The 12393-nt window shown below is 28.6% G+C and overlaps 2 protein-coding genes across 2 annotated transcripts; one reads left to right on the forward strand and one right to left on the reverse strand.

Annotated features, from left to right (window-relative positions):
- The first annotated feature begins 75 nt into the window (after positions 1 to 75).
- Positions 76 to 5275, forward strand: LOC136974508 (uncharacterized). The gene is made up of 9 exons (XM_067269421.1): positions 76 to 1422; positions 1674 to 1827; positions 2233 to 2262; positions 2375 to 2487; positions 2792 to 2862; positions 2946 to 3112; positions 3728 to 4069; positions 4156 to 4257; positions 4973 to 5275. The coding sequence occupies exons 1-9, from the start codon at positions 1405 to 1407 to the stop codon at positions 4996 to 4998; spliced, it is 1023 nt and encodes a 340-aa protein (XP_067125522.1). The 5' UTR covers positions 76 to 1404; the 3' UTR covers positions 4999 to 5275.
- Positions 4263 to 8001, reverse strand: LOC136974531 (uncharacterized). Its single transcript, XM_067269437.1, has 3 exons — positions 7847 to 8001; positions 4759 to 4897; positions 4263 to 4541 (listed from the first exon to the last, which is right to left on the reverse strand). The coding sequence occupies exons 1-3, from the start codon at positions 7911 to 7913 to the stop codon at positions 4352 to 4354; spliced, it is 396 nt and encodes a 131-aa protein (XP_067125538.1). The 5' UTR covers positions 7914 to 8001; the 3' UTR covers positions 4263 to 4351.
- Positions 8002 to 12393: the final 4392 nt, after the last annotated feature.

Consider the following 12393-nt stretch of genomic DNA (forward strand, 5'->3'; position numbering starts at 1 on the left):
CGTGAATGGGATATTGTTTGTAGTGTAACTTTCTAAATTACATGCCATTTACGAATTGTTTAAATTATCATAAGTCTCGTAGAACAAATAAACCTATTTCATATTAAAATATTACCTGTAGTTGCTTGGAGAAAGCATAAAACCATTTCTACAGTCTTCTACTTCTAGTTTATAAAATTATTTAACTAAACCTTAAAGATGCACCGAAAATTACTTATTTTCATTTTATTTTATCCAGATTTCACTAAAAATTTGAATTATTCGGCCTAGATCTTGCACTAAAATTCCTTTATTTTTATTTCACTTTAGTCACATCTTTCAAAAAAATTTGTAATTATTTACCCTAGATCCTTTCAAGGAAGCCATTCTGTTAGCTTTTTGAATGGCAGTTTATAGTCTTCCATCCATAAACAATAGTTTTATTACTAGAGTGGCTATAAAATATGTATATAAATACATTTGATAAAGATATTTTTTTTCTTGCTTCTAAAAATTAAATCCGGTACAGGAAACTGAAACAGGGCCTCAAGTTCCTTTAACAAGTAATTCATTAAGCGTGAAAATGAGTGCAACCATTATAGAATTTTATATTACTTTATGTAGCGATTGAGTAGTTATCCTTTAACTATATTTTAAAAGAATTAAAATCAATGGAGGTTGCTATAAGGTTATAAGGCATCAAGGGGTGTTATAGGATTATAAGGCATTAAGGGAGTTGTTATAATATAAATGGTGAAAAGTAGGTTGCATTATAAACCATGTTAAAGTAGATAAACAGGCTGGTAAAGTTTACAAGATTAAAATCTTCCAAGTAAATCAGTGGCTAGGCAAGGATGTTCATAATTATCTAATAATTACCCCCATCAAAAACAAGTAGCAAAGAAAAATTAATTTGCTATCCACAAAAAGTTAATGGTCCATTTAATTCTATCATAACCGCATTACATGTTAAGATAAGAAAAAGATGCATTTTTAATATATACTATTGAGAGAAACACATGAACACACACAACAATTGTCATGTTTCTTTTTTATATTCTTGTGATCACAGAAGCATGAGTTGCAGCACTCCACCCTTCAGTTTCCTATTTTTATAATACGAAGGACTTTATTATCTTAACGGAAACGGAATAATCAAAAACATTAAACAAAATTCAAGTGGGTCTACAATTATGTAGTCTGAAAAAACAAGAAGAAAAAAATTACATCGAGGAAGATACAATGATATATTTAGAGATTCGAACGCAGTTATTTTAAAACTAACGCCCAATACGCGGGAGATTAGTGGACCAAGACGTTTCTTTTCAGGAACCCATGACAGTACATTGGCCGACGATGCTCAAGGACCCGTAGCACACCTTCAAGGTGCAGTGCACTTGGTGTAGAAGCGTAAACATATAGGAAATGGCAGATCGTGCCGAGGTATGTACATTTAATCGCTTCTAAAATCGAATTTTCCTGCGTAAATTGTCTTTAAAAATGGCTCTTTTTCTACGTATTTATCGTGGTTTTAAAATACAGTACATCAACAACGTGTTATAAGTCACGCGTTGCTTTTTTTCCCCAGTTACACGTGCGGATTATATACTTTAGTAAATAATCTCCTATTCTTGCCGTTGTTATGAATCAATATCAAAATATTAAGAGCTGTTTCGTATGTTAAATATTTCTAGGATGCCTTAGATTCTAGGCCGACGTGTTACTCCACTTCTCCTAGATACGACGTGCAATTCACCAAAACCGGATGTACCCCAGTATCCTGTATTTGCATAATTGTGGCTTTTATGTTCGTCGCGTTAGGAGCTGCCGCTGGAGTTTATTTTGGACGTAATTAATATTTATTTTAATTGAAATTTTTTATTTAAATATTTTTTTTTTGTTAATAAGTTAGTCACGTTACTACAACCGGACACCGAAATAGACGTGATTTCGAATTGATATTGAGTGCTTTTTCTCGATTTTAACCAATAAAATGTTTATTTTCTAAAAAAAATTTTATTACGTAATTAATTTTACATAAATCAAGTGTTATTTTTTCGTTTTTGAGTTTAAAAAAAACGGTTTTCTACCTGATTGGTTGATTTTAAATATTTATACTTTTAAACATTTGAAATCAACCAATCAGATAGAAAACCGTCGCTAATATCGTCGCTTAATTGGCTGTGATGGTCACGTGACTTTCTATTCCGCACAAACGTACTGATTTTAAATTAATTGGTTATTATTTTTCAGTTCATTTTTTGGGAATCGGCTCCGATAATAGTAAGGATTATTATTATTTTTTTTATTTTATTAACATAATAACTCAATTAATATCTTTTTAATTACAAAGTACAGTACTTCAAAAAATTTTTTTATTATTTTTAAACTTTAGATAAAATATTTAAAGGAAAATTTATCGTAATTAATGGAGATAATTACACAAGACAGCTGGATGATGTTTTATCTCACGAATTCCAGAAGAAAGCTTACTTCTACCAAAATATAGTAATTAAAATTTCCATGTAAATATTTAACATTCATGAGCATTTGCAATTATAATTAAACAAATAATCTCTCTTATATCATTTATTAATTATCAATGTGCACGTAAATAAAAGAACGCTTGTTTGAATTTATAATATAAATCGTAACACGATCAGCGAACAATACGCGATTAGGGGGAGCTTCACGTGACCCGCTACGACGTCAGATTAAAGGCTATAATTAAGTTATAATTTAATGTCATCGTAATTAAGCTGTAAAATTAAATTTTTAATTGATTAATTAACAAGCGAAAATTTATTTTCAGTTGGACAAACTTTACAATACGAGCTCGTTGAAGGATCATTTCCGCCAATCGGAAATTTTGGCGTTCGGAAGGTTGGTTTTACTGTTGTAATTTTGTTTTTCATTTTTGTAAGGTTAATAATAATAATATTAATAAACTTTTTATACGTTTTAAGGGATGATAAAGGATTGTTGGTTCATTTTAATCTTCATCTAATTGTAGACGAAAGCAATTCTATCACCGCTACTGATCTTTATGTGGTGTTAATCGAGGAAGTGAGGAAACGCAAATCCAACCTATTAAAAGGGATTAGAATCGATTACGAATCGATACACGTCGAAGGTAAGAATCAATCAATATCGATCAGTTGATAAAAAAACAGGCAATTTAGACAAAAGGTCTCGTCGCTCACATATTATTCTTATATAATCGATTTCGTCACAACCTTCACCGGTGTCACTTCTTTAGTCATAGGAAAATTAAATTTAGTTACGCAATTTTTTTCAATTTTTATAAAAATTCAAAATATATACAATTATCCCTTTTAATTAGTTTTAAGTTAAGATTAATTTTATAATAGAATTTTTGTTATAGCACACCTATATTATCATTCGCCATCTATTTTTAAGAACGTGTTTAAAAATTAATTTTGAAGTTGAGCGATGATAAAAGTGATAGAATGCGGTTTTATTCAACAGAATTCGGGGTTATTTTTTTATATCTTCCAAGAATGATGAGGAAACAAGCTTTTACTATAGCCCGCCCTCATATCGATTCGGTGCCAAGATAAATGTATACCAGCTTATAGAACTTTCATCGACCATATTATTTGTTCAACCTGTTTATGATATGGATAAATCATCGAGTTTTATAGATATAACATTATTGTGTAGAAGTAAACACGGTTTATTTTATTATTAGAATTCTTTTTTTTCCTTTTGTTTTATTTTATTACAGAGAGAATCCCAGGTGACCATACGCCCACGGTTTGGACTTTACGGAGGCATTATCCTGGTTATTTAGAGACTCCAACCACGACTCAAATAACTCCCGTGCTTGATGTTCGTAAATGCATTGCTCTACACATCGATTTTTGTACTACGCTACCCTACAATCAAACCTCTTACCCAAATTTAGTCGGACACGAATCTGTCAAAGAGGCGACTCATGAATTAGTGAGATTTCGCCAGATAGTTGATTTTGAATGTTATCCCTTCGCACAAGAATTAATTTGCCAATTGCTACAGCCCGACTGTAAAGATAATAAGTTGACATATCCGTGCCGCGATTTCTGCGAAGGTAATAAACATGATTTTATATATATATATATATTAATATATAATGGGAATTTTTGTGTACTAACGCGATTTTCCGTGAACATTTAGAGTTTTTAGATTCGTGTAGATCGATGCTGAGGCCAACGGTTGTTGAAAGTATTAATTGCACCCAATTCCCCAAACCGCCCGATCAATGTAGAGATAAAACAGGTAAGTATCAGATAAAATATTAATTTATTAGACGATTTCTCTTAAATATTTATACACGCATGCTAATTAACTATCGTGCGAAATTTTCAAATTTTTAATGCTTCGGGATTTGGTTCTCTTTGGTCTCCTCCAGAGGTTGCTTTTCTGAAGATTTGCCGCAGCATTTCAATTTACTACCGATGTTGCTTTCCATAACGTAGAAGTCGGATCTTCTGCAGAAAACTATCATGCCTAATACCGTCAAAAATCCAAGAAGTCCACCCCATAATATAGCTTGGTCTCTCCTTAAAAAAAAAAAAATATTTTTTTTAAATTAAAATGCATCAATCGTGCAGGTGGCGCGTTTTAAATTTTAAAACACATCGTCTGCAAAATTTCGAATTTAAAATTTTTAAAATAATCGATAGGTGGCGTGTTTGCGTATTTTAAAAACGCCACCTAAGATAATTCAACTTTAAGGAATTATTTAAAATTAAAAAAAAAGAAATTTAAATTTATTACACAATCGCCGATTTATCTTTCTCCGCGCAACATGAAGGGTTTCCATACTCTTTACAACATTTAGCATTATCTTCACATTGGTAAACGTTTGTCGGTTCGAACCATCCTACCTCGTCGTCTATTAGGCAGTCCACTTTACCTAAAATAAATTTAAAATTTTGAATTAACCAATCGTACTTCGCCTTATAAAATATTTTTTTTTCATATGTTATAGGTAACATAATTCGACCGCTAAAGTGACTCGTCTGAATAACAATAGGAGGGAAGAAAAGAGAAAAATATAATTTTATTATTTCAAATTACTCGTCGGGAAAGAAAAGAAAAATCAATAGAAGAGAAAGAATCGTTGTATATTTTCTATTCTGAGCACATTACGTAAACAATAAGACACAATACGAACTAAATTAATTCGCGAAATTGGAACAACGAACCGAGCGCGTTTCGTAATTACTGTGTAATTATTTATGTATTTTTTTTTTAACGAATAATTGAATGTAATAAATATTTATTTATGAAATTATTATTATTTTTAATTGAGTTTATTAAAATCTCGAAAGATTCATCCAATTATACAATTCATTCAAGATAATTCAACCGTTGTCTCTGGAGCTTCTCTTGGTTTCTGATGCCTCAAGCGAGGATGTAGTTTATACCTCACACTTTTTAAATTTATTAATAACAATCGATGAGAAAACGTTTTAGCCTCGACAAAACCAAATCCGACGATCCTACACAGATATTTTGGGACCTATATTCTATATTCTAGCATTCCAATCTCCTCAATGTATTGGAATGTTAAACACTTGGGCAATCTGCCGAAGGGTGTGCCTCCCGGTAGGATTTTCTATAAGAAACTGGCCCCTGTTAAGGTGTTAGACACGTGAAGAAAGCCCTGAAGAGAGAGAGAGTTTTCAGTAGGACTTTGTGGGAAACTGCCCCCTATTTGTGTTAGACACGAAGTAAAAACAGGAAAACACCCGGGCGCATCCGCTTTCATTAAAAAAAGCGTTTAAAATATTGTATTTTTTTTAAAATAAACATTTGTTCTTAATGCACAAAGAATTAGATAGATGGAATAATTTGTAACAAATACTTTTGAATCTCTCGTAAATAGAAGGCCCTACCTATCACCAGCTTTATTAGAAGATAAAGCAAACTTTATCACAGAGGGCTCACTAATTTTAATTGAATGTTTTACGAGCTAAGATAAGTTACTTCAGTTCACTACCAAAAAAAGTTGAAAATTTTAACCTAGTTTTAATGCTAAGATTTGCTTCACTTCATTATCCATTCATTCCGTTGTTAAATTATGCATTTACATAAATTTCAAAACTTTAAAATAGTTTACAAACGTTTTAATTACACAATCAACTAAAAGGAAATCACGTACAGTACATACGAAGCGAAATTCACAGAATATAAAGTTCCGAAAAGAATAACCAACGTTATTTTAGATTATCTGCAATTACTGATCAATCCGACAAGATCGTAGATACATTACTATTGGATATCTTTAACTAAAGCTCCTGTATAAATTTAAAATAGTTAATAATAGCAACTTTAATACTTGAATAAATATCTCCCAGTTAGAGGAATTCGATATCGTATCAATGTAACATTGTAGCAAACAATTTCTTAACCAATCAATATATTGACCGGAGTGAATATATAAAATTTTTCAAGCACTTTGAAGAGATTTATGAGAACAATACAAGTGTTATACCTTGTTGTTGTTTATTGTTTTTTTTTTTTATTCTATTGTAAATCTTGTCAAACTAATTGGGTATTCAATTGAATACTACTAGTTAAATATTCATTGTCTAAAAAACACTTAGTACATTTCATTCGTCACGACATCCGTTCTTTAGATGAATAAATCTGGTTGAGAATTTATAATTGGGTTCCTGTTTAAGCTTCGAATATTTTCTTTAATTTAGCTCCTTTAATAAAAACGTTTTTATTCCTATTGATCTGAGTTGAATACAAACAGATCGAATATGTTTAATATATTAAGATGCAGTCTAACATTTCTCTAATTCTTCTGTAGAATTTATTTATTATTGAATAAATTCTATCCATTTTTGTATCTTACATAACATTTTCTTCTATGCCTCTGGCTATTTTATACATTAAATAACTTTGCACAGTAGAAAATATACAGCAGATGAAGTCTTACTTTATACATAAACTTATATTTTATATAAGCTTAATTTTATTCATATATTTCCTTTATTTTTAATGGAAATTTTTAAGTCTTATATAAAGAAATCAATTATTTATATTTTAAAATGTTTCATAATATAAACTGAAATTCCCCTATAAATAGGTGAATTACTTTCAAATTTAGTAACTTGAAAACAATATTTCTTTCCTGTATTTACAAATTTACATTTTTCCTCATTTTTTTAAATATTAAATTATGATTAATTGACTTGTTTTTATCAGTTTTCCTCTTGAATAACTATAAAATTATATATATATATTTTTATATTTTCTATTATATTAAAATAATATATTCATTTTGGTAACATATTTATGAGTTTTCTTTTTAAATAGGGAAAATTATGGGGTAATTTCTTTATATTTCATCACAAACATAAGAGAGTATTTCTATTAAAAATTTCTATATTTAAAAAAATAATAAATTTTTTTTTATAACAAAATAATTTCTCTTTTTAATAAATTATTTACATTATTTTCTTAAATTTTTAAGTAAATTTCCCGAATTTCTTCTGAAAGTACCCTACCGTAACAAAAATTTCCCTTTACGAACTTTTACGCTTTCTTATAAATAATTTTTATGTAAATTTCTATATTATATATTTCAAAAAAATATCCCTAGTTTGATGAAAGTTTTTTCCCTAAAAATCCCTAGTTTTTATATAGAGAAAAAAATATTTTTTTCTTATAAAACAAAATAGAGAAAGAAATATTTTAAAATGTCATTCTCTCGTTTGTTCAAATTTAAATAAATTTTCCTCGATTTCTTCTGAAATTACCCTATCGGAAACGGGAAATTTCCCTACTTTACGAACTTTTATACTTTTATTGTCAATGAAAGTAAGAATTTCTTTGAGAAAAAGCTTACCTGCACACCAACGAAACATGAAAAGTAACGTGATGGATAAAAGAAGATAACGAAACGATCCAACCATTTTGGATGAAAGTATCCCCAATTTGTAAGTGACCCATGTAATGTCTAATGTTTGAATATTGTTACCATGGTGATGAGATTAAGCAAGTGATGCGGTTCGTTTCGGTACAATGACCATCCCTGTACACCGCTAAGAATAACACGTATTTAACACCACACCCATAATTTAAAAGGCTCCAAATTATACAGATTCATGCACTAAACGTCTTCTGCAAATAGCTAGTTACAGAATTCCTTCAAGGGAGAAAAAAAAACATTAAAAAATTTATGATAAAAATGTCCGAGGTAAAGGCACCTTTGGGATGTAAGATTACACAGATAACGGGAATAATTGTGGTTTATGATTGTTTATCATCTTATAAATAAAACACAATATGACTTTTTATGACGTTTATCAATTTCAATTGTTTAATTAACAACATGGCGGCTATATGTTAGAAAAAAGTTAAGTCGCTAAAAAAAGTTGGAAAAACTAATTAATTTTCGTAATTAAGATAATGCTTTTAAGAAAATCGATGGTACGAAATGTCATCGTCGTGATTATAAATATTAGATAGATTTGTGTTATTAAATTCTTTCGAAATTAAGCCATTTTCAATACATATGACGCGTAATCCATTCGGTTTATATTGTATACTAAGAATATATACATTTTTATCACTTTCTAAATGATTTTTTTTTCTTTTTTACTTCTTAATTATAATTAAGTGTAATTCGTGACTACTTAATGATTAATAATAAACTTGACATTTATTCTTGGTATTAAATTATTCATCGCCGACATCATTAAATTATCTATTAATGATGTATAACTGATGTCATCGATGATGTCATTAAAATGAAATTTAAATCAAGTTTAAGTCTACTCTCCATTTGTAGTATTTAAAAATTTTTTTCTTTTTTAATTCTAATTGAACTCCATAATATAATTTAATTACTCTTAAGTAAGGAAGTAAACAAAGATTTTCTTTCTTATTTTTTATAATACGACATCTGTCGAGTAAAAATAAAATTAATGGGATTTAAATTATTATTGTTAATTTTTTCAAATTTTTTTATTTTAAAATTTAATGATCTTTTAATCGATCGATAGATATACATTAAAGAAAAAATTATAATTTCGGCAATTTTTTTTTAATAAAGATATTTCTGAATAATTAATTTACATGAATTTTTAAATTCATTTCGAATATTTGTTCTGTAAATAATACTTATATGCCAATTATTAATATAATATTTATAAATATAGTAAATTTATTAAAAATTAAATTTCTAGTAGTGTTTATAGATTTAAATCGAATTAAAACGAACTAAAATGGCCAATAGATGGTGCTTTTAGCAATAAATTTACTCGTAATTTCGGTTCTGTTCGTTTGGTTGGGATGATCAAAATTTTTACGTCAATTTGACGTCATTTCATCAGTTTTATAATGAGAAATTCTAAAAAATGACGTCACATTTACGTAAATATATGCACTGTCTTAGCCAATCAAACGTGCCTTTTGAAATGCGATATTAAACGGAATTAAATTGCTAAGAAACTTCGTATTTAAAATAATAATTTTACAATAAATAATAAATATTAAAAATTGTATTGCATAATACATCGCGGAATTTATTAAGAATTATAATCAGTAATTTTCAAAAAAAAGTAGCGTTTAATGACGTTACTTTCGCTTTAATTAAACAACAAGGCGATTGGGTATTATAAAAAGTCGCTAATATATAAATTACAAAAGAATAATTAATTTTATTAATTATAAGTCATGTTTTTAAGAAAATCGATGGCGTTTAATGTACTCATCACGAATATAAATATTAAATACATTTATTATTAAACTTAAATGAAATAAATCCGTTTATAATTGCGTGATGCCGACAAATAACGGACAAGTTTTAAAACTTTAAAATTTTAGCTTTATTTAATGCTTTAAAGCAATCACGTTGCCATTCTCTCCAAACGAATTTTAAATTATTGAATATATGAATTTACAATGTATTGAAATGCAAATACAAAAAGTTTTCATTCGAATCTAAAATGAAGATGGCCGGCCTTTGTGAATTTATGGCCGACCTTGTCCATCAATTCATTGAAAAATTTAGATTCAAATTCATCATACATTAAAAATATAAAATATATTTTAAATTTATAATAGAGAATTTCTTTGCTTTATTACGTTAAAATTATATTTAACTGTATAAAAAAATTTTTTAGGTGTATAGATATTTTAAAATGGTCATAATGGCGTCCTCAGGGGGCAAGAGAACGAGCGACCCCTTAAAAAATTTCAAAAAATGAAAAAAATATAAATAAATAAACAGCACGTGCTCGCTTGATTTTTTATAATGGCACCATAAAAAGTGATTTGTTTATTTTATAAATTTATTATTAATTATTTTATAATTTTATTTAAAATTTTACAATAAAAAAAAAACGGAAAAAAATTGTTTCTTCCATTTGAAGTGTCTTGTTGCACCACTGCTTGAAAATACTTGTGTAAACCGGAATTGCACGTTACCGAATATTCTTTTCGGTTTGGAAGGTTCCGTTCTGAACAGGTTCTTTTTAATATAGAAAAATCGCCCCGTTCCGAAACTTGTCCAAAACGGAAACCAGGCATTTAGGCTGGTTTCCGTTTTGGAAGGTTTTACTATATGACAATGGCATAAAATGTTTTTATAATACACAGTAAAACCTGTGTAAATCGGAATTGCACGATACCGAACATTTTTTACGGTTTGGCAGGTTTCTGTTCTAAATAGGTTTTTTAACAGAAAAATCACTCCGTTCCGAAGAATTTTTCCCATATAGGCAGGTTTCCGTCTTATACAGCTTCTGTTTTGGACAGGTTTCACTATAATTGTATACTGGGTGACATTTTTAAGCACATGTAAAGCAGGCTTTTTACCTAAGGCTTTGTGCTCTTAGGAGCCTCACATACATAATTATATGATTCTCGATATTCAGCGCTTGATCCATGATTGGATTCCTACACCATTAATTCTCAACCAGTGGTACACGTACGACCGGCGTACAAAACAAGGATCTGTTAGTGCTACAATTGTACACAAAGCTCAGGTGGTACTGGAGTGATAAAGGTTGAAAACCTTTGTACTAGACCATGTTACAACGATTGTTATGTGATACAGGCTTTACGTTATGGGACCTTGTAAGTCCATTCTTGCCTAGGGCCTAATGCAATTAGAAACATTTCAAGAAATTTAATTCTTATTACATTACAACTGTATTTAATTATGTAGAAATGCTTTATGATTACTTTAAAACAAAAATTGCAGTCAAAACAAATTTTATATTTATTTTTCATCAGTTGTTTTTGGCATTTATAAAATTGTTGACAAACAGCTTGAATTATTTATTATTCATTTACATTTATCAAATAATTGAAGCAAACATCCACTTACAAGTACAATTTATCATTATTAATCAATTATTGACCAGATAAATGTACATAGATTAAATTGCCAGTTAAATGATAGGATGTAACATTTATTAAAGCACAGAATTTTATATTAAACTTTCTAAAAAAAAAAACAAATTCCTCTCTTTATCATGTCATATATTTTTATAAATTATTTTAAATGTGGTTAAAATAAAATTGATATTTCTTACATGTTAAATAACTATACTCTCATCAATATATGAATAAATATAGATGCATTATATCATAACAACAATAATACTGTATATGTAAACAATATGCACATATAACATAACACATCCTATTTAAAATAAAATTTTTAAAACTGAATTTTGTCATTTATTATTGCACATATTTACATGAAATTATTTTATATTATAACTATCAATAAACTTACCAGAGATAATTTTTCTTGATAAGAACTAAGAAGATCTAAACATAAAATAATACAAAATCTATAAAACTTGGTTCTTATCAGAAAATCTCTGATAAATTTACCTTGTTAATAGTGACATTAATAAATAAAAAAAAATGTTTATGTAAATGTATATACAGTACTTATACGCTTAGTCATTCCTTTGGTAAAAATTAAGCATAATTAAGTGTAATATAAAACAAAAATTTATTGTTCATTTTGAGTAATTCCACGTCGTGTCATGTCTACATCAAATTACACGCGGGTAGATGCTGAAATTTTCTAAATTTATTAAAAAACAGTGACATTATCACTCGATAGCCAATTTGTTATCGGAATAAAAACATTTTCTAATACGAAATCTGGTAAACGTCATAAAAGACGAACAATTTCATTTATCTTCCGCCGTTAAATCTACGATAAACACGGTTAAGAACGAATTGTGTTTAGATCCAGGTAACCAGCATTGACAGGACGAGTACATGCGGGTTAAGGTACTACTAATCAAGTGCCGACGACCTCTAAGATAAAAATTGGCTTCGAGTTAAAAACTTGGAAAATTTAACGAAGTGCAGAACACAATTTAGTTCACGAGCACTTCTATAGAGTTTAGATAAGATTAAAAT

This window comes from Centruroides vittatus, unplaced genomic scaffold, assembly GCF_030686945.1.
Source record: "Centruroides vittatus isolate TY-2023 unplaced genomic scaffold, ASM3068694v2 contig_1079, whole genome shotgun sequence".
Lineage (NCBI taxonomy): Eukaryota > Metazoa > Arthropoda > Arachnida > Scorpiones > Buthidae > Centruroides > Centruroides vittatus.

Excerpts from the sequence above, each read along its gene's own strand:
- LOC136974508 (XM_067269421.1), top strand. Across the intron at positions 3,113-3,727 it reads CGAATCGATACACGTCGAAG|AGAGAATCCCAGGTGACCAT; the intron begins GTAAGAATCAAT and ends ATTTTATTACAG. Across the intron at positions 4,070-4,155 it reads GTGCCGCGATTTCTGCGAAG|AGTTTTTAGATTCGTGTAGA; the intron begins GTAATAAACATG and ends GTGAACATTTAG.
- LOC136974531 (XM_067269437.1), bottom strand. The coding sequence starts at position 7,913 with ATGGTTGGATCGTTTCGTTATCTTCTTTTATCCATCACGTTACTTTTC. Across the intron at positions 4,898-7,846 it reads CATGTTTCGTTGGTGTGCAG|GTAAAGTGGACTGCCTAATA; the intron begins GTAAGCTTTTTC and ends AATTTATTTTAG. Across the intron at positions 4,542-4,758 it reads AAAGATAAATCGGCGATTGT|GAGAGACCAAGCTATATTAT; the intron begins GTAATAAATTTA and ends TTTTTTTTTAAG.